The sequence below is a fragment of the Zootoca vivipara genome, chromosome Z (genome assembly GCF_963506605.1).
Source record: "Zootoca vivipara chromosome Z, rZooViv1.1, whole genome shotgun sequence".
NCBI classification, from domain to species: domain Eukaryota; kingdom Metazoa; phylum Chordata; class Lepidosauria; order Squamata; family Lacertidae; genus Zootoca; species Zootoca vivipara.
The window spans coordinates 3,175,303-3,198,106 of NC_083294.1; the positions used below are offsets into that span (position 1 = coordinate 3,175,303).

Below are 22,804 nucleotides of genomic sequence, written 5' to 3' on the forward strand. Positions count from 1 at the left end.
GACAGCTCTATCTGGGATGCAGTCTACCTTCCTGCAGACTGTCTCGCCAGAGTGGTGCATGCTCTGGTTATCTCCCGCTTGGACTACTGCAATGCGCTCCACGTGGGGCTACCTTGGAAGGTGATGCGGAAACTACAACTAATCCAGAATGTGGCAGCTAGACTGGTGACTGGGAGCGGCCGCTGAGACCACATAACACCGGTCTTGAAAGACCTACATTGGCTCCCAGTACATTTCCGAGCACAATTCAAAGTGTTGGTGCTGACCTTGAAAGCCCTGAACGGCCTCGGTCCAGTATACCTGAAGGAGCGTCTCCACCTCCATCATTCTGCCCGGACACTGAGGTCCAGCGCCGAGAGCCTTCTGGCGGTTCCCTTGTTGCGAGAAGCCAAGTTGCAGGGAACTAGGCAGAGGGCCTTCTCGGTGGTGGCGCCTGCCCTGTGGAACGCCCTCCCAACAGATGTCAAAGAGGAAAACAACTACCAGACTTTTAGAAGACATCTGAAGGCAGCCCTGTTCAGGGAGGCTTTTAATGTTTAATAATGTTTATTTTTCTGTTGGAAGCCGCCCAGAGTGGCTGGGGAAACCCAGCCAGATGGGCGGGGTATGAATAATAAATTGTTGTTGTTGTTGTTGTTGTTATTATTATTATTATTATTTCAATACTTCTCGACAGCGGCACCCACCCTGTGGAACATCCTCCCATTAAATGTCAATGTGCTACATACTTACTGGAATAACAATTTAGAAGATATCTGAAGGAAGCTCTGTATAGGGAAGTAGTTGTGAGCAATATCAAGATTAATATTGTGATATTTGCCACTTTCCCTAAAGCTTAGAGATAAGTTGTTGTTGTTGTTGTTGTTGTTGTTGTTGTTGTTGTTGTTTTCTTTCTTTCTTTCTCCCTCTCTCTCTCTCTCTCCTTCTCTCTCTCTCTCTCTCACCCACACCCAAACATGAATATTTGCTTTTTTACGTTGTGGGCATTTAAAGTTGCTGAGCGGGTCACATGAGCGCAAAGCTTCTGTTTTCTTTCTTTCTTTTCAAAGTAACTCACATTTATTTCTTTATTTACCTTTCTGATCTGGGTGTTTTTTGCAACGGAATGTGGTTTCCCTCGCTTTATCCATGTTGACAACTCAAAGCCTTGGATCTAATTAAAAGAATTTCCCCTCGCACCTCTACTGAACCATTTCATTCTGCCGCACTGCACCGATTTCATTTTGAAACATGGTGAGAGCTTAAGCCTGACCTTTCATCCCGAGCTGCCAAGAGTATAGAAATTTCCTCTAAAACCACTTCCAGGACTGGCTGCGTGTTCCCGTGCCTGCCTTGGCAGGAAGCAGCCTCTCTGTGTAGCGGCTACCGTCCGGGTTGGAAAAATAGGCTCCCTTGCCTTAAGCAGAGAAGCTGAGCTCATGTCACATTTGTGGGAACAACTGATTGGTTCAAAATTGGGAAAGGAGTACGGCAAGGCTGTATATTGTCTCCCTGCTTATTTAACTTATATGCAGAATTCATCATGCGAAAGGCTAGACTAGATGAATCCCAAACCGGAATTAAGATTGCTGGAAGAAATATCAACAACCTCAGATATGCAGATGACACAACCTTGATGGCAGAAAGCGAGGAGGAATTAAAGAACCTTTGAATGAGGGTGAAAGAGGAGAGCGCAAAAGATGGTCTGAAGCTCAACATCAAAAAAACCAAGATCATGGCCACTGGTCCCGTCACCTCCTGGCAAGTAGAAGGGGAAGAAATGGAGGCAGTGAGAGATTTTACTTTCTTGGGTTCCATGATCACTGCAGATGGTTCACGAAATTAAAAGACGCCTGCTTCTTGGGAGAAAAGCAATGACAAACCTAGACAGCATCTTAAAAAGCAGAAACATCACCTTGCTGACAAAGGTCCGTATAGTTCAAGCTATGGTTTTCTCAGTAGTGATGTATGGAAGTGAGAGCTGGACCATCAAGAAGGCTGAACGCCGAAGAATGGATGCTTTTGAATTTTGATGCTGGAGGAGACTCTTGAGAGTCCCATGGACTGCAAGAAGATCAAACCTATCCATTCTGAAGGAAATGAGCCCTGAGTGCTCACTGGAAGGACAGATCCTGAAGCTGAGGCTCCAAGAATTCGGCCACCTCATGAGAAGAGAAGATACCCTGGAAAAGACCCTGATGTTGGGAAAGATGGAGGGCACAAGGAGAAGGGGACGGCAGAGGACGAGATGGTTGGACAGTGTTCTTGAAGCTACCAACATGCTCCAAGACTTTGGCCACCTCAGGAAAAGAGAAGACTCCCTGATGTTGGGAAAGATGGAGGGCGGAAGGAGAAAGGGATGGCAGAGGATGAGATGGTTGGACTGTGTTCTCGAAGCTACCAACATGAGTTTGACCAAGTTGCGGGTGGCAGTGGAAGACTGGAGTGTCTGGCGTGCTCTCCTCCATGGGGTCCTGAAGAGTCGGACATGACTAAACTACTCAACAACAACAACAACCTAATGTAACGACAGTGGGCATGTCAGAAGACACTAATTACTTAAGGCAAAAGGATGCTAGTTAAAGCTTTGTTACGGATGCTATTTAATCCCAAATGAATTTGGAGTGGGGTGGGGGATATCCCAGGGTTTGCACACATATGTTTTCGGCTGGTTAAATGGAAATTGCTCCTAGCACTTCCTCTGCGATGCCACAAACATCCCTCCAAAACCACCACAAGAATAACCAAAAATGGCAATAATGATGGCGAGGATGATGCCGAAAATAAAAAAGCAGACCCACAGATACACAAACCAGTAAGTTTTAACTAGCGAAAGGCAGCCCTCTTGTGTTATAAAAGGAAATAAATGTACGGAAGGAAGTCTCTTAAAAATTATGACATTCCAAAGCTCTCTATTTGGGGTTTATTTGGCAAAGTCTCTTCTGATGTTCTGCTGCCTCCTCCCAACGGCTCCTTTCATGAGGTCCCATAAAAATCACATATTTCACGTGACTGCTGACAAACCATATCCCTGGGTGCAAGGGCCTGGATCCAGCCCCTGCTCCAAAAATGGGGACACCTTCACTGCACAGAAGGAAACTAGGATGGCGGTTAACGGATTGAGGTTGAATCCTGACAAGACAGAAGAGTAAGGTTGTTTTCTGCTGCTCCAGAGAAGCGGACACGGAGCAATAGATTCAAGCTACAAGAAAGAAGACTCCACCTCAACATTAGGAAGAACTTCCTGAGAGTAAGAGCTGTTCGGCAGTGGACTTTGCTGCCAAGGAGTGTGGTGGAGTCTCCTTCTTTGGAGGTCTTTAAGCAGAGGCTTGACAGGCATATGTCAAGAATGCTTTGATGGTATTTCCTGCTTGGCAGGGGGTTGGACTGGATGGCCCTTGTGGTTTATCCAACTCTATGCTTCTATGATTCTAAGTATTGTTTGTGGGGGACAGGAGGCGGGCAGGTGTGGAGGACTCCCTGGTCCTGAAAGGGGTAACTGTGCCCCTGAAGGACCAGGTGCGCAGCCTGGGAGTCATTTTGGACTCACAGTTGTCCATGGAGGCGCAGCTCCACTTTGCGTCCAGGACACCTCTATCTGGGACGCAGGATGAGACCCTACCTTCCTGCAGACTGTCTCGCCAGAGTGGTGCATGCTCTAGTTATCTCCCGCTTGGACTACTGCAATGCGCTCTACGTGGGGCTACCTTTGAAGGTGACCCGGAAACTGCAATTAATCCAGAATGCAGCAGCTAGACTGGTGACTGGGAGTGGCCGCCGAGACCACATAACACTGGTCTTGAAAGACCTCCATTGGCTCCCATACGTTTCCGAGCACAATTCAAAGTGTTGGTGCTGACCTTTAAAGCCCTAAATGGCCTTGGTCCAGTATACCTGAAGGAGCGTTTCCACCCCCATCGTTCTGCCCAGACACTGAGGTCCAGCACCGAGGGCCTTCTGGCGGTTCCCTCGCTACGAGAAGCCAAGTTGCAGGGAACCAGGCAGAGGGCCTTCTCGGTATTGGCACCCACCCTGTGGAACGCCCTCCCATCCGATGTCAAAGAGAAAAACAGCTACCAGATTGTTAGAAGACATCTGAAGACAACCCTCTTTAGGGAGGCTTTTAATGATTCATTGATTATTTTATTCTATTTTTCTGTTGGAAGCCGCCCACTGTGGCTGGGAAAACCCAGCCAGATGGGCGGGGTATGAATAGTAAATTATTGTAAGTAGCAATTAGTACCAGTGAATCATAGCAGTTAAGAGCAGTTAAGAACAGTTCAACGCTCAGTCCAGCTGGAAGTGAATCAGCTTTAGGGAAGACCCAGGTACTCCCCTAATGGGAAATCTGGAATAATTAGAATCATAGAATTGGAAGAGACCACAAGGGTCATCCAGTCCAACCCCCTGCCAAGCAGGAAGCACCATCAAAGCATTCCTGACATATGGCTGACAGCAACGCGTGGCTGGGTCAGCTAGTAGAATCATAGAGTTGGAAGAGACCACAAGGGCCATCCAGTCCAACCCCCTACCAAGCAGCCAGCCGGGAGCCGGGACATTTACGGGGTATTTTACAATCTGAGGTTGCAGCAGGAAACGGATTTAAATTCGGGGGTTTCCCGCCCAAAACGGGAGGGTTGAAAGCGATGCCCAGGACCACAGCACTCACCACATCATTTGGCAGGCTCTGAAGATCATCAAAAGGAGTTTCCAGTGTGTTAGTGTCAACGTTGAGGAGGACGACATCTTCCAGGGCCATGTTTCGCACTTTCTGAAAAGGATGAAGTTAAGAGAAAAGGAAAATGTCATTACGTAACCCTAACATCTATTGGTTTTACATAACATCTGCTCGGTTCTGGCCAGATCCCTGATCTCTCCCTCTTACAGTCATACCTCGGTTTAAGTATGCTTCTGTTTCAGTACTTTCAGTTTAAGTACTCTGCGGACCCGTCTGGAACGTATTGATCCACTTTCCGTTACTTTCAATGAGAAAGTTTGCTTCAGGTTAAGTACGCTTCAGGTTAAGTATGGACTTTCAGAACCAATTACACTCATACTTCGAGTTAGGTATGCTTCAGATTGAGTACTCCGCGGACCCGTCTGGAACGGATTAATCCACTTTCCATTACTTTCAATGGTCAAGTTCGCTTCAGGTTAAGTACGCTTCAGGTTGAGTACTCCGCGGACCCGGCTGGAACAGATTCATCCACTTTCCATTACTTTTAAAGCGAAAGTTCTCTTCAGGTTAAATATGCTTCAGTTTAAGTACTCCGCAAAACATCTGGAATGGATTAATCCACTTTCCATTATTTTCAATGGGAAAGTTCGCTTCAGGTTAAGTACGCTTCAGGTTAAGTATGGACTTCCAGAACCAATTACACTCATACTTCAGGTTAAGTACGCTTCAGGCTGAGTACTCTGCGGACCCGGCTGGAACGGATGAATCCGCTTTCCATTACTTTCAATGGGAAAGTTAGCTTAATCATAGAATCATAGAGTTGGAAGAGACCACAAGGGCCATCTAGTCCAACCCCCTGCAAAGCAGGAACCATCAAAACATTCCTGACTGGTGGCTGTCAAGCTTCCACTTAAAGACCTCCAAAGGAGGAGACTCCACCACACTCCTTGGTAGCAAGTTCCACTGCCGAACAGCTCTTACTGTCAGGAAGTTCTTCCTAATGTTGAGGTGGAATCTTCTTTCTTTTACTTTGAATCCATTGCTCCGTGTCCGCTTCTCTGGAGCAGCAGAAAACAACCTTTCTCCCTCCTCTATATGACATCCTTTTCTATATTTGAACAAGGCTATCATATCACCCCTTTCCCTTCTCTTTTCCAGGCTAAACATACCCAGCTCCCTAAACTTCAGGTTAAGTATGCTTCAGTTTAAGTACTCCACGGACCTGTCTGGAACGGATCAATCCACTTTCAATTACTTTCTTTTTTTTCTTCCCAATAATATTTTCAAAATGTTAACACATAAACAATAACGAAAGAGGAAAATTAAAACATATTCAACCAAACTGATATTTGGACTGAATCTTGTCATACGTTTTTCGATGATGTTTGAATGTCACATACTCTTGTGTGTATGATATTGTCATCTGGTGTTATAGGTAAAGGTAAAGGGACCCCTGACCATTGGGTCCAGTCGTGACCGACTCTGTGGTTGCGGCGCTCATCTCGCGTTATTGGCCGAGGGAGCCAGTGTACAGCTTCCAGGTCATGTGGCCAGCATGACAAAGCCGCTTCTGGCGAACCAGAGCAGCACAGGGAAACGCCGTTTCCCTTCCCGCCGGAGCGAGAACTATTTGTCTACAGTCGTACCTCAGTTTGAGTATGATTCGGTTTGACTACTTTCAGTTGAAGTACTCCGGGGACCTGTCTGGAACGGATTAATCCACTTTCCATTCCTTTCAATGGGAAAGTTCGCTTCAGGTTAAATACACTTCGGGTTAAGTATGGACTTCCAAAACCAATGACACATACTTTGGGTTAAGTACGCTTCAGGTTGAGTACTCCGCGGACCCGTCTGGAACGGATTAATGCACTTTCCGTTACTTTCAATGGGAAAGTTCACTTCAGGTTAAGTACGCTTCAGGTTAAATGTGGACTTCCGGAACCAATTGTGCACTGTACCAGCAACAATGTCTTTCTGTAAAAACAAATAAATGATTTAAATCAAGTCTTACTGATGAGTGTTTTAAAGTGTGATTTAAATGGATTTTATTTAAATCAAACACACCCTGATTATTAATAAGAAACCTTTTTCTGATAATGAGTAGTGATTGTTGCTCTGCTAGTGAGCCCCAGCTGTCAGCAATACGTATTTCGGGCATCACCTGTGTAGGATCAGAGAGGTGTCTGTACATCAAGGTTAGGTGACTGGCGGAAGGGGGGGGGGAGAAGCACAGGAGGGGGTCAGAGGCTGGGAATGGATCAAAGGCTTCACAGGTCAAAGAGCAGGTCTGTGGAGTGGCTCTTTCAGATTGCAAATCTGAGGCCGATTTTTCATCAACGCCTCTTTGGTGCCCTGTCACCCACGGAATAAAAAAAATGTGATATCCGCTGTTCACCCCACCCGCTCCAGATGGACTGTTGTCCACTGTGCTACAAGGATTGTTGTCTGCTGTGCTCCAATGTCTCCCCTTCATCCTGGAGAGAAGTGACTATGATCTTCTTGTAAAGAAGCTGGTAAAATGCGGTCTAGGCAATGCTGCCATTCAGTGGATTTGGAACTGGCTGGCTGACCGAACCCAAAGGGTGCTCATCAATGGCTCCTCCTCATCCTGGAGAGTAGTGACTAGCGGGGTGCCACAGGGTTCGGTCTTGGGCCCAGTCTTATTCAACATCTTCATCAATGACTTGGATGATGGGCTTGAGGGCATCCTGAGCAAGTTTTCAGACGACACCAAATGGGAGGGGTGGCTAATACCCCAGAGGACAGGATCACACTTCAAAATGACCTTAACAGATTAGACAACTGGGCCAAAGCAAACAATATGAATTTGAACAAGGAGAAATTTAAAGTACTACACTTGGGCCAAAAAAACTGAAAGGCACAAATACAGGATGGGGGACACCTGGCTTGAGAGCAGTACATGTGAAAAGTATCGAGGAGTCCTGGTAGACCACCAACTTGACATGAGTCAACAGTGTGATGCAGCAGCTCAAAAAGCCAATGCAATTCTGGGCTGCATCAATAGGAGTATAGCATCTAGATCAAGGGAAGTAATAGTACCACTGTCTTCTGCTCAGTTCAGACCTCACCTGGAGTACTGTGTCCAGTTCTGGGCACCACAGTTCAAGAAGGATACTGACAAGCTGGAACGTGTCCAGAAGAGGGCAACCAAAATGGTCAAAGGCCTGGAAACGATGCCTTATGAGGAACGGCTTAGGGAGCTGGGTATGTTTAGCCTGGAGAAGAGAAGGTTAAGGGGTGATATGATAGCCATGTTCAAATATGTCAAAGGATGTAATATAGAGGAGGGAGAAAGGTTGTTTTCTGCTGCTCCAGAGAAGCGGACACGGAGCAATAGATTCAAACTACAAGAAAAAAGATTCCAGCTAAACATTAGGAAGAACTTCCTGACAGTAAGAGCTGTTCGACAGTGGAATTTGCTGCCAAGGAGTGTGGTGGAGTCTCCTTCTTTGGAGATCTTTAAGCAGAGCCTTGGTTTTTTGGATGTTGAGTGATAGGCCAAGCATTTTGTAAGCTTCTGCAAAGATATTTAGGATGGTTTGGGGGTCATCCTCCGAGCGTGCGCACACTACATTGTCATCAGCATACTGAAGCTCTATGATGGAATCCCAAGCCGGAATTCAGATTGCTTGAAGAAATATCAACAACCTCAGATATGCAGATGACACAACCTTGATGGCAGAAAGGGAGTAGGAATTAAAGAACCTTTCTTTGAATGAGGGTGAAAGAGGAGAGCGCAAAAGACGGCTCATCATCGAAAAAACCAAGATCGTGGCCACTGTTCCCATCACCTCCTGGCAAATCAAAGGGGAAGAAATGGAGGCAGTGAGAGATCTGACTTTCTTGGGCTCCTTGATCACTGCAGATGGTGACAGCAGTCACGAAATTAAAAGATGCCTGCTTCTTGGGAGAAAAGCAATGATAAACCTAGACAGCATCTTCAAAAGCAGAGACATCACTTTGCCGACAAAGGTCCATATATTTAAAGCTATGGTTTTCCCAGTAGTGATGTATGGAAGTGAGAGCTGGACCATCAAGAAGGCTGATCGCCGAAGAATGGATGCTTTTCAATTATGGTTCTGGAGGAGACTCTTGAGAGTCCCTTGGACTGCAAGAAGATCAAACCTCTCCATTCTGAAGGAAATCAGCCCTTAGGTCTCACTGGAAGGACAGATCCTGAAGCTGAGGCTACAAGACTTTGGCCACCTCATGAGAAGAGAAGACTCCCTGGAAAAGACCCTGATGTTGGGAAAGATGGAGGGCAGAAGCAGAAGGGGACGAGAGAGGACGAGATGGCTGGACAGTGTTCTCGAAGCCACCAACAAGCTCCAAGACTTTGGCCACCTCATGAGAAGAGAAGACTCCCTCATTTTGGGAAAGATGGACGGCGCGAGGAGAAGGGGACGACAGAGGATGAGATGGCTAGACAGTGTTCTCGAAGCTACGAACATGAGTCTGACCAAACTGCAGGAGGCAGTGGAAGACAGGAGTGCCTGGCGTGCTCTGGTCCAGGGGGTCATGAAGAGTCGGACACGACTATACGACTAAGCAACAACAAAACACTAATAATAATAATAATAATAATAATAATAATAATATATTACCGTATATTCCAGTATATAAGACGACTGGGCATATAAGACGACCCCCAACTTTTCCAGTTAAAATATAGAGTTTGAGATATACTCGCCGTATAAGAAATACGATCCGGCGTATAAGACGACCCCTGACTTTTGAGAAGATTTTCCTGGGTTAAAAAGTAGTCTCATATGCAGGAATATACAGTATTTATACCGCGCCCATTTAGCCGGGCCTCCCCAGCCGCTCTGGGCGGCTTCCAACAGAAAGATTAAAATACAATACTTTATTATTTCCTAATACCAATTCAATTAGTGCAGCAATTGCACTCGTCCCTTATTCATGCAGCAGAATTCGACCTTGCTTAGAAGCAGCGGCTTAGAAGCGTCCCTTTCCCTTTGAAGTCGATTTACGGATGGCTAAATGGGAGCCACATAGAATGACTGACTAGGTGATGATAGAAACCTTGGAAAATACGGAGTTGTGCAAAGCTCCGCATATTTCCACTCTGGGGGAAGTGGTTTTGCAAATCAAAAACAGGCTCTTGGACTGAAAACAGAGATTACTTTATCTCACCGGAGAGCCTTCCAGTCACAGCGAATTAGATGGAACAACCGACGGATGGGTTTTGATATTTAAACCCTCAAATATACTCCTGTCTACTCGCATTAGCAGGTTAACTGCTGCTTCCGCAGTGGTCCGGGCACGAAAGTGTAGTCTACCTATATTTCCAACACAGATATAAATATAGATAGTGGCAGACAGCAAAGGGTCGAGATAAAAACGAGCCAAGGAACTCTCTCCATGCTCCTTTTAGGAGAAAATGGGGGCGGACTGGAGTAAGAGTTCTCCGATTCTGAGCAGGACTACCAATAAACACAGAAAGCAAAACACAGTGGTACCCCGACTTACGAACGACTCGACAACCGAATTCTGCTAGCTGACCCGGCCACGCGTTGCTGCCAGCCATATGTCAGGAATGGTTTGATGGTGTTTCCTGCTTGGCAGGGGGTTGGACTGGATGGCCCTTGTGGTCTCTTCCAACTCTAGGATTCTATGATTCCAAGTACTGTTTGTGGGGGACAGGAGGTGGGCAGGTATGGAGGACTCCCTACTCCTGAATAGGGTAACTGTGCCCCTATGATTCTATGATTCTATAACTAAAGGACAGTCGTTCAGTGGGTAGAGCACCTGCTTTGCATGGAGAAGATTCAACTTACGAATGGGAGTAATGGCCGCGCGCTGACGAATGTCTCGACATCCGGGGGGGGGGGGAACCGCGGCAGTTTTAGATAGGGATTTTTTGACTTGCGAATTTTTAGATAGGGTTGCTTCGACTTACGATTTTTTCCATTTCCAATGCCTTCCTATGGGAAATCGCGTTTCCAATGGCGTTTCTCAACTCACGAATTTTTCGACTTACGAAGGTGCGTTCGGAACGAATTAAATTAGTAAGTCGCAGCACCACTGTAATTGTAATTATTTGTTGTTAGGCGGGTCAATTGAACCCAAGCTTTAGAATCACATATATACAACATTACAGTGGTACCTCAACTTACGAATAACTCTACTTACGAATGTTTCTACTTACGAACAGAGCTTGTCCGCTATCTTGGATGCAGTTTAGATAAGATTTTTTCGACTTACGAATTTTTAGATAGGGTTGCTTCAACTTACAATTTTTTCCGTTTTCAATGCCTTCCTATGGGAGATCGCGTTTCCAATGGCGTTTCTCGACGTACGGATTTTTCGACTTACGGAGGTGCCTTCTTAACGCATTAAATTAGTAAGTCAAGGCACCACTGTACAGTAAGCAAAACAACTCAACTACAAGTTAAATAGAACACCAAACTTTCAAGTTCAGGAAAAACAGAACTGGGGATTTTTTCTATTTATTTATTATTTATACCCTGCCCATCTGGCCAGTCCCCCCCCCCCCCCGCCACTCTGGGCAGCTTCCGACACACATCAAAATAAATTAAAATATCACAGACTAAAAACTTCCCTAAACAAGGCTGCCTTTAGGGATTTTCTAAATGGCAGGTACCGTGTTTCTCATATTATAAGACACGTCTTATATTTATTTTTTCCTCAAAAAAACACACTATGGCTTATTTTCAAGGGATGTCTTATTTTTTTCCTCCTCCTCCTGCCGCGGCCGGCATTGCTGCTGCGCCTATCACTATGTCTTATTTTCGGGGTATGGCTTATATTCCTTGAATGCTTAAAAATCCTGCTATGGCTTATTTTATGGGTATGTCTTAAAATATGAGAAACAGGGTAGTTGACCTCTGATGGGATTAATCCACTTTCCATTACTTTCAACAGGAAAGTTCGCTTCAGGTTAAGTACGCTTCAGGTTAAGTACGGACTTTCAGAAACAATTACACTCATACTTCGGGTTAAGTACGTTTCAGGTTGAGTACTCCGCGGACCCGTCTGGAACGGATTAATCCACTTTCCATTACTTTCAATGGGAAAGTTCGCTTCAGGTGAAGTACGCTTCAGTTTAAGTACTCCGTGGAACGTCTGGAACGGATGAATCCACTTTCCATTAATTTCAATGGGAAAGTTCATTTCAGGTTAAGTACGCTTCAGGCTAAGTATACACGTCCGGAACCAATTGTGAAATTAAACCAGCTCCCACCAACCTAGCAGTTCGAAAGCACGTCAAAGTCCAAGTGTCCAAGTAGATAAATAGGTACCGCTACAGTGGGACAGTAAACGGCGTTTCCGTGTGCTGCTCTGGTTTGCCAGAAGCGGCTTTGTCATGCTGGCTACATGACCTGGAAGCTGTACGCCGGCTCCCTCGGCCAGTAATGCGAGATGAGCGCCGCAACCCCAGAGTCGGTCACAACAGGACCTAATGGTCAGGGGTCCCTTTACCTTTACCTTACCACTGTACAGGAAATCAAGGATGAACAGATGAACTTACCTCCACCAGGCTTAGGTGTATTCCTATGAGGTAGGGCATTGGCGCACTGAAAGAAAATAGAAAAAAACTGCTTTAGTCAGAGAGAGAAAAGTTAGGAAGGCAATTAGGCTTATTGTCGCATTGCATCTAACTGGAAATATAAAAATGTAGAGGGTGCATGTTTGTTCCAATGCACCTTTCTCCACAACCGCTTACCCGATCGTCCTCAAATTTGCCCACAACATCGGGAGCGCATGTGAGAGTGTCTCTATCCACTTACATTGTCCATACACACACCTAGGACAGGTTGAAACCTGGATTTGTATACAACAAAATTGCCCCCTCCAGTGGACATCCAACAAACAACTTCCAACATACTGCCAAAATCCCGCTCACTCCCCATCCACCCCACCAATCAAAATCCAACATACACCATAGCTGCCAAGTTTTCCCTTTTCTCACGAGGAAGCCTATTCAGCATAAGGGAATTTCCCTTTTAAAAAGGGATAACTTGGCAGCTATGACATACACCCTAAATCCCACGGGCCCATTTCACAGACTAAGCCACAGCAACGCATGGCAGGGCCAGCTAGTGTCATTATCAAAATGCAAAACTGTTCTCTCTCTCCCCACCCCTCTCTCTTCCATCTTTAGAGTACCGTCTTTTTTGTTCCAAAAGATGCACTTTTCTCCTCCTCAAAAGTAAGAGGAAATTCAAACATATAGCCAGCACGTGTAGAGATAAAGTCAGAAAAGCTAAAGCACAGAATGAACTCAGGCTCGCTAGAGAGGTTAAAAGCAACAAAAAGGGCTTTTATGGGTATGTCCGTAGCAAAAGGAAGAACAAGGAAACAGTGGGATCACTTAGAGGAGAAGATGGTGAAATGTGAACAGGGGACAGAAAAAGGGCAGAACTCCTCAATACCTTCTTTGCCTCAGTCTTCTCCAAAAAAGAAAACAATGCCCGACCTGAAGAATATGGAGCAGATGATTCAGCAGGGGAAACACAGCCCAGAATAAGTAAGGAGGTAGTACAAGAATACTTGGCTAGTTTAGATGTATTCAAGTCTCCAGGGCCAGATGAACTACATCCAAGAGTATTAAAAGAACTGGCAGAGGTGATTTCAGAACCACTGGCAATAATCTTTGAAAATTCCTGGAGAACAGGCAAAGTTCCAGCAGACTGGAGGAGGGCAAATGTTGTCCCTATTTTCAAAAAGGGGAAAAGAGAGGACCCAAACAATTACCGCCCAGTAAGCCTGACATCAATACCAGGAAAGATTCTAGAGCAGATCATCAAGCAAACAGCCTGTGAGCACCTAGAAAGAAACTCTGTGATCACTAAAAGTCAGCATGGGTTTCTGAAAAATAAGTCATGTCAGACTAATCTGATCTCATTTTTTTACAAAATTACAAGCCTGTTAGATGAAGGGAACACTGTGGATGTAGCCTATCTTGATTTCAGCAAGGCCTTTGACAAGGTGCCCCATGATATTCTTGTAAAGAAGCTGGTAAAATGTGGGCTAGACAATACTACCATTCAGTGGATTTGTAACTGGCTGACTGACCGAACCCAAAGGGTGCTCATCAATGGCTCCTCCTCATCCTGGAGAGTAGTGACTAGTGGGGTGCCACAGGGTTCTGTCCTGGGCCCAGTCTTATTCAACATCTTAATCAATGACTTGGATGATGGGCTTGAGGGCATCCTGAGCAAGTTTGCAGATGACACCAAATTGGGAGCGGTGGCTAATACCCCAGAGGACAGGATCACACTTCAAAATGACCTTAACAGATTAGACAACTGGGCCAAAGCAAACAAGATGAATTTTAACAAGGAGAAATGTAAGGTACTACACTTGGGCAAAAAAAATGAAAAGCACAAATACAGGATGGGTGACACCTGGCTTGAGAGCAGTACATGTGAAAAGGATCTAGGAGTCTTGGTAGACCACAGACTTGACATGAGTCAGCAGTGTGATGCAGCAGCTAAAAAAGCCAATGCAATTCTGGGCTGCATCAATAGGAGTATAGCATCTAGATCTAGGGAAGTAATAGTACCACTGTATTCTGCTCTGGTCAGACCTCACCTGGAGTACTGTGTCCAGTTCTGGGCACCACAGTTCAAGAAGGATACTGACAAGCTGGAACGTGTCCAGAAGAGGGCAACCAAAATGGTCAAAGGCCTGGAAACGATGCCTTATGAGGAACGGCTTAGGGAGCTGGGTATGTTTAGCCTGGAGAAGAGAAGGTTAAGGGGTGATATGATAGCCATGTTCAAATATGTCAAAGGATGTAATATAGAGGAGGGAGAAAGGTTGTTTTCTGCTGCTCCAGAGAAGCGGACACGGAGCAATGGATTCAAACTACAAGAAAGAAGATTCCACCTCAACATTAGGAAGAACTTCCTGACAGTAAGAGCTGTTCAGCAGTGGAATTTGGTACCAAGGAGTGTGGTGGAGTCTCCTTCTTTGGAGGTCTTTAAGCAGAGGCTTGACAGCCATATGTCAAGAATGCTTTGATGGTGTTTCCTGCTTGGCAGGGGGTTGGACTGGATGGCCCTCGTGGTCTCTCCCAACTCTATGATTCTATGATTCTATGAAATGTCTGTGCGTCACAAGGAGCGAATGTGTGGTCCCTGGAGCCAAATTGCCCAGAGGCGAAAGGCGGATCGTGCTGCTTCTTCCTTTTTTTTTTAAAGAAAGAGCTAAAGGCTAACAAGAGGGAATGAGCTGAAAGGAACCCGCTCAGCAGCTGATTGCAAGAGATCGGGAGGGAGATAAGGGAGCTAGCTCCCTTCCCAGCCGCTCCCGGCCCCTTGCCTTGGCCTCAGTTGTCTGCAGAGGGAGACATGTGACAGGCTGATTAGATTATCTGTACAAATGGGTCCCTTTCCTTTCCTAGAGAAGCTGCAGAACTGGGAGTTGAACCCCATAAAAACAGGATTTTTTCCCTTTGCAAGGTAAGCTCAACAACTTTGAGCTGATCTTCCAAAATGGAGCTTTCCCCCTTTGCAAAAAAGATGCACAGCTGTGAGCTGACCCCCCCCAAGAAACGGGGCTTTCCCCATTTGCAAAAAAAGCCGCACAACTTTGAGCTCATCCTTTTAAAAATGGAGCTTTCCCTCTTTGCAAAAGAAGCTTCTTCAAATATTTAATGGGGGACAAAGGCACCTAGGCCTCTAGGAGTTGGCTGCTATGCCTAGGACAATTCAAGAAAGCAAAATGTTTTTTTCTTGTTTTCCTACTCTAAAAATTGCAGGTGAAACTCAGAAAATTATAATATTGTCGTAAAGTGTCAAAAATTATAATATTGTCGTAAAGGCTGAAGATAGAGGTGAAAAGTGCTCTTGGCAGCTCTTCCAAGAGATGGTCTTTACAGTTTATACAGGTAAAACTAAGAAAATTAGAATATAGTCGAAAAGTGGAGAACTTTGAGTTGAACCCCATAAAACAGGATTTTTTCCCTTTGCAAGGAAACTCAGCAACTTGGAGCTGATCCTCTTTGGAGCTTTCCCCCTTTGCAAAAAAGATGAACTACTCTGAGCTTTGTCGGCACTGCAGCGGCCGCCACTTCCGGGCACCGAGCCGACCTGGCAGGCCTTATCCTGCTTCTGCTGCTGCCAGCGTGCTGTGTCCCGCCGGCTGGCTGGGGCACTTGGAGGTCTCGCTCTGTGTGGCGCGGAATTATGGTTTGTTTTCAGGGTATGTCTTATATTTCTCAAATGCTTCAAAATCCTGCTTTGGCTTATTTTATGACTATAGTCATACCTCGGTTTAAGAACTCCGCAGACCCGTCTGGAACGGATTAATCCACTTTCTATTACTTTCAATGGGAAAGTTCGCTTCAGGTTAAGTATGCTTCAGGTTAAGTACGGACTTCCAGAACCAATTGCACTCATACTTTGGGTTAAGTACGCTTCAGATTAAGTACTCCGTGGACCCGTCTGGAACTGATTAATCCACTTTCCGTTACTTTAAATGGGAAACTTCGCTTCAGGTTAAGTACGCTTCAGTTTAAGTACTCCGCGGACCGTCTGGAACAGATTAATCCACTTTCCATTCCTTTCAATTGGAAAGTTCGCTTCAGGTTACGTACAGATTTCCGGAACCAATTGTGTACTTAAACCGAGGTACCACTGTACGTCTTAAAATGGTGGAAACAGTGTTCAGAATTTGGGAGCCTCGTGCTACGCCGGTGGAGACTGTCAGGATGAGGCCTACTTACGAGTAGGACCGTGGCAGAGACACATGCCCGGCTGGCATGTTCTCCCCCTCCTGGGCGATCGTTCGGGAGCTCCATAAGCATTCTCCAGCCCGAACATCACAGCGAATGGTTTCGGACGAACACCAGCACACCTCACAAACACGCAGAGGTTTGCGCAGTTGCGTAACAGATTCAGTAGCACAGCATTTGGCTAAGCTAGTTTATTTACGCATAAACACACACGGAGCTCTTCATCATGGCTCCCTCTCTCTCTAGCATCACACAGCAATAATAACAATAATTTATAATAATAATTTATTAGTAATTATTAATAATTATTAATAATTTTCCTGCCACTCTGGGCGGATTCCAACAGAAATATTAAAATACACTAATTTCTTAAAGATTGAAAGCTTCCCTAAAACAGGGCTGCCTTTAGATGTCCTCTAAAAGTCTGGTAGTATTTTTCTTTTTGACATCTGGTGGGAGGGAGTTCCACAGGGCGGGCGCCACCACCAAGAAGGCCCTCTGCCTGGTTCCCTGCAACTTGGCTTCTCACAACGAGGGAACCGCCAGAAGGCCCTCGGCGCTGGACCTCCGTGTCCGGGCTGAACGGTGGGGGTGGAGACGCTCCTTCAGGTATATTGGGCCGAGGCCGTTTAGGGCTTTAAAGGTCAGCACCAACACTTTGAATTGTGCTTGGAAACGTACTGGGAGCCAATGTAGGTCTCTTACGACCGGTGTTATGTGGTCTCGGCGGCCGCTCCCAGTCACCAGTCTAGCTGCCGCATTCTGGCTTAGCTGTAGTTTCCGGGTCATCTTCAAAGGTAGCCCCATGTAGAACGCATTGCAGTAGTCCAAGCGGGAGATAACCAGAGCATGCACCACTCTGGCCAGACAGTCTGCAGGCAGGTAGGGTCTCATCCTGCGTCCCAGAAGGAGCTGCCCTGGACACAGAATGGACCTGCGCCTCCATGGACAGCTGTGAGTCCAAAATGATGCCCAGGCTGCGCACCTGGTCCTTCAGGGGCACAGTGACCCCATTCAGGACCAGGGAGTCCTCCACACCTGCCCGCCTCCTGTCCCCCACAAACAGGCCTTCTGTCTTGTCAGGATTCAACTTCAATCTCAAGCAAAGCGAAAGAACAAAGGAACAACAGTTCCACTTCGGAACACAGTAAGACAAACATCCTGGCTACGTCACTTCCCACTCCGTGGAATCAAAACACATGCCCAGTCATGTGATAGTCAACAAAACCATGACACCGCACACGGGGGATGAATCTCCCAACAGAAACATGCTTCTCTTTGCACCTAAGTTCTCCAACTTGTCTTTCCAAGCCCTTTGTGCTTTGCAACATCTTCGACGTTTTTGATTTTGACACTTGTATTAAATAATTTGTGCTCCCTGTTGCATTCCTGGATTAATTGAGAATGACTGACAGATCAATACAAAGCAGTTAATTAAGTTTTACAGATCCCACTCTCCCCCCCCCCCACTTGTGACAGGCTGTTCTCCTGGACGCCATAGTGGAGGCTTTTTATGGAATTGCGAACTCCTCCTGCTCTTTTTGCTCTTTTTCATGATCCGTTCCGAGGTTTGCGAGACGAGACATTTGCAGACCTCCTGCCGAGGTGTGTGTATGTATGTGTGTATATATATATATATATATATATATATATATATATATATATATATATAATTTTATTGGGTTTTTTAAAAACATATAACAACAAAACATCACCAACACACCAACCCCCAGCAATACCTAAAAGAGAAAACAAGAAACACATAATAAAAATGCGCAGAAGCCATTTCCGATGCCCAGACATGCAGACACAGGCAGCCTGGCAACGGAAGTCGCTTCTGCGCATGTCTGGACATGCGCAGAAATGATTTCTGGTGCCCCGGACTTGGGCAGAGCTGGCACAGGAAATCGCTTCTGTGCATGCCCGGGCATGCGCAAAGGCGATTGCCAATGTGATGGATCCCCCACCTCACTGCTTTAACCTCAGAGGCTCTCCCTGTGCTTCTCTACAAACAGGAGAAGAAAACCTCGAGTGTCCAAATTGGACTTGTCTCCAGAGTACCTCAGGCGCTGCGTTCGAAACCTATGGCCACCAGTGGGAAGTCCCTCCCATGGACCCCTACTGCTACAGTGTGCCTCTCCCTTAGGCAACTATGGGGCTCCTTCAGCTTCCCTAACCAGCCCTTTGTATGACAGGAGAAACAGCAAACAGTTTCCTCTTCCCCAGGAAAGCTTTGTTCTCCCCTCTTTGTCACACCTCTGAAGGTACTGAGACACTGCCGAGTCAGTGAACGTTTAAGCACATTTAACTTTATTATTTAACTTATAAACATGAATTTCTTTGGTTCTTAAAAGCACATATCTTCCTATTTAACACAGACTTGTGAATACAGCTCCTGCATCCCTCTCTAACACTCCACTCTCCCCCAACTCCCCCAACTGTCCTAACTGACCAAACTGCTCCTCTCTCCTTTTAAACTGGGAACAGTCCCGCCCCCATCAGAATGTTATGTCAGTCAGGCTGGAGGTGGATTAACTCTTTTCCAGCCAGGTAGGAATAAATATTTCAAAACTGTGTCAATCCGTTACAGCCGGCAGCACTCAACAAGTGATCCCTTATTTTTAAATCTTAAAGTTGACAGCTACAGAGTCTTTGACCTCCAGACGCACAATACTGTTAGCATTTTCACCCCTCCCAATGTGAGAATCAGAGAGAGAATCTCTCCAGAGAGAGAAGTGGGCGGGAACTGTTCCTTCACTAAATTGCCTTCCTGACTCAGCTAATGTTATGCTGTGTGTTTGCAGTGAGAGCTGTTTGTAACAGCCTATGTATATATTCTGTAAATAGCTTGAAGTAATAAAGAGGATTAAAAACCTCTGCCGCAGTATCCATTGTTTATCGGGCCAGAGGGTGCTCCAGGTGTCCTGTTAGCCCAGTTGGGGCAGAAGAGGGACTGAAGACCTGGATATCACCTGGCATAAAACCCACAAATACAGGGCCGTCTCACCCATTGACTCTAGTGGCGCAGGGCGCCAGGGCGCTGAGGGGCACTCCAGCAAGTGGGGGAGCTGCGCGACGGCCTCCCTTTTCCCTCCGCCAGCCGCGCCGCTCAGGGGAGAGCAGGGAAGTAAGCGAGCAGAGCAGGGGCTCTAGGTCCCTGTTCCGCTCTGCAGCGCCAGGGTCATCCCTCACCCCGGCGCTGCGTTTCATTGGTAAAGGTGACACCACACGGCAGCAGCTTTACCAATGAAACGCAGCACCAGGATGCCTTCCCACAGTCTGGGGCTCTCTCCGCTGGCTCCATGGCACCCATGGCCTCTGTTGCCGGCAGGAGGGGCTCCGACCGGACTGCAGGAGGGGGGCTCTCCCTGCTGGCTCCGCCGGGGGGGGGGGGAGAGAGCCATGAGGGGGAAAGGGCTGTCCTTTCCCCTCTCTTAAAACTATGGAGTGGCTGGGACACCGGGCCTCTCCGCAGGCCGCGCTCTCCCCTTCCCGGCCCTGCAGCTTTCGGCTCAGCGGGGGGTGATGGTGAGCGCCTCCAGCGTGTCATCTGAATGAATATATGAATCTATATATATAGAAATGTTCCCACTGCGTGCGCGGATGTGACATCCTTCCTCCGTAACCGCTGAACTGAATTCCAACAAATTTGGCCACAACGTTCCATGCCCATCAAGGAGGGATCTGGCATAAACAAATTATCAAAAAAGCACACCTTTTCACACCTAAAAAAATAATGATTAAACGCAAAAAAGTGGTGCCCCATTAGACATCACTAGCAAAAGCTCTGAAGACTCCAACAGCATCCAATAGAAAGGCAGATTGCACGCTGCTGCCTCCAAAGCCGCGCCACCAGATGACATCACAAAATTCCACAGCAACCAACTGAAAACTGGCCTTTTGTAGCAACAAGGCCCAACATTGCCCAGCAGACTGAATAGGCCTCAGCAGACTGAAAACCAAACAACTGAAAACTGGCCTTTTTGCAGCAACAAGGTCCAACATTGCCCAGCAGACTGAATCGGCCGCAGCAGACGGCCGCTTTCCAGACTAGGCCAAGTGGCAGTAGGGGCCTGCCTGGAGGGGGGGGGCAAATAGGGGTAGGGATAGGTAATGGGTCACAACAGGGTGGGATGAAACCGGCCCTCTCCACAGTATCTCGCCTCGGCTTTGCAGACTAGGCCACTTTCCAGACGAGGCCAAGTGGAGGTAGGGGCCTGCCTGGGTGGGGGATGGGAGGGACGAATGGGTCATGGGTCAGGACAGGGATGAACCAGGGAATGAGGGGAGGAGGGGCAGGGATAGGTAATGGGTCAGCCTGGGGGGGATGGGGGGGCCGAATAGGTCATAGATTGGGACAGGTGGGCCCAATCGCAGGGATGAACCGGGGGGTGGGGGGAGGAGGGATAGAATAGGGTAGGGGGAGACACAGGGATGTGCCTAATGTAAACATAGGGGAGTCTGAAGTGGGACTCTGAGGCTCCATTTAACAAACCCGGCCACAGCAACGCATGGCAGGGGCCAGTTAGTATATATATAAATATGTTGATCAGGTGACAGCAGCAAAAAATCTAGCTGGGAAACTCTCAATCACTTAAATTTCTCCTCTCCCATCTGCTTCTGTTTTTGCTCTTTTCTTTCTCGTGTCACAGCTGCAACGAAAACAACCAAACACCAACTAAAGGTTAGCAATCCAAACTCAACACAAAGACAAAGGAAGAATAAAGATCCAATTTGTGGGATCCAAACCTCCCCTCCCTCCCTCTGAAAGCCCAGACGGGGAGGGGGGGAGACAAGGCTCACAGGTCGCGATTCCGTGCCCAAAAGCACCTTTCCAGCACTCACACCAGTTTCAAAAATAGATGAAAGCTATTTTTGGGGAAATGTATTTATGGCACACAAAGTGATTTATTCAAACAAGTATAGGGTGCTATTAGCGCTCTAATTAAAGTTCACATCAGCCTCCGGTAATCAGTTGTTGTGTCTGCAAAAAGTGTGATTAGATTCTTCCTGGTAATTAGAGGGTTTTTCTAGCTAGGCTTCCAGTTTACCGTATTTTTCATTCCATAAGACACACTTTTTTCCTCCTAAAACTTAAGAGGAAATGTCTGTGCATCTTATTCAGCGAATGCGTGGTCCCTGGAGCCGAATTGCCCAGGGGCTAAAAGCAGATCATGCTTTATTTTTATTTTTTTTAAGAAAGAGCTAAAGGCTAACAAAAGGGAAAGAGAACCTTGAATGAACCCGCTCATCAGCTGATTGCAAGAGATCGGGGAGAGAGATAAGAGAGCTAGCTCCTTTCCCGGTCCCCTCCCGGCGCCTTGCCTAGGCCTCAATTGTTGTCTGCAGAAGGAGACATGTGACTGGCTGATTAGATTATCTGTCTGGAAACTGTAGAAATGGGTCCGTTTCCGTTCCTAGAGAAGCTGCAGAAGTGTGAGTTTAATCCCATAAAAACAGGATTTTTTCCCTTTGCAAGGAAACTCAGCAACGTGGAGCTGATCCTCAAAAATGAAGCTGATCCTAAAAAATGGAGCTTTCCCCCTTTGCAAAAAAGAGAAGAGAAGACTCCCTGGAAAAGACCCTGATGCTGGGAAAGATGGAGGGCACAAGGAGAAGGGGACGACAGAGGACGAGATCGTTGGACAGTGTTCTTGAAGCCACGAACGTGAGTCTGACCAAACTGTGGGAGGCAGTGGAAGACAGAAGTGCCTGGCGTGCTCTGGTCCATGGGGTCACGAAGAGTCAGACACGACTAAACGACTAAACAACAAAAATTTTAAATGTTGTTATATATATAATATAATACTAATAATTTATTATTTATACCCTGCCCATCAGGCCGGGTCCCCCCCCCGCATGCCACTCTGGACAGCTTCCAACACACATAAAAATACATTAAAATATCACAGATTAAAAACTTCCCTAAACAGGGCTGCCTTTAGGTATTTTTCTAAATGTCAGGTGGTTGTTTATCTCCTTGACCTCCGTTGGAAGGGCATTCCACAGGGTGGGCGCCACCACTGAGAAGGCCCTCTGCCTGGTTCCCTATAGCTTTGCTTCTCGCCGTGAGGGAACTGCCAGAAGGCCCTCGGCGCTGGATCTCACTGTCCGGGCTGAACAATGGGGGTGGAGACGCTTCTTCAGGTATACTGGACACAGGGCATTTAATGGGAGAGCGTTCCACAGGGTGGGCACCTCCACCGAGAAGGCCCTCTGCCTGGTTCCCTGCAACTTGGCTTCGCGCAATGAGGGAACAGCCAAAAGGCCCTCAGTGCTGGATCTCAGTGTCTGGGCTGAACGATGGGGGTGGAGACGTTCCTTCAGGTATTCAGGACCGAGGTTTAGGGCTTTCAAGGTCAGCACTAACACTTTGAATTGTGCTTGGAAACGTACTGGGA

At 46.8% G+C, this 22,804-nt stretch overlaps 1 protein-coding gene across 1 annotated transcript in view; it reads right to left on the minus strand.

The window, feature by feature from the left end:
* The window catches only part of DENND1A (DENN domain containing 1A), a 264,483-nt gene that overhangs the window by 88,539 nt on the left and 153,140 nt on the right, over window positions 1–22,804 (minus strand). The window contains exons 11-12 of the mRNA XM_060270319.1: window positions 12,192–12,237; window positions 4,649–4,750 (exon numbers count right to left, since the gene is read on the minus strand). Of these exons, the coding sequence (XP_060126302.1) occupies window positions 4,649–4,750; window positions 12,192–12,237 (148 nt within the window). The remainder of the gene's footprint in view (window positions 1–4,648; window positions 4,751–12,191; window positions 12,238–22,804) is intronic.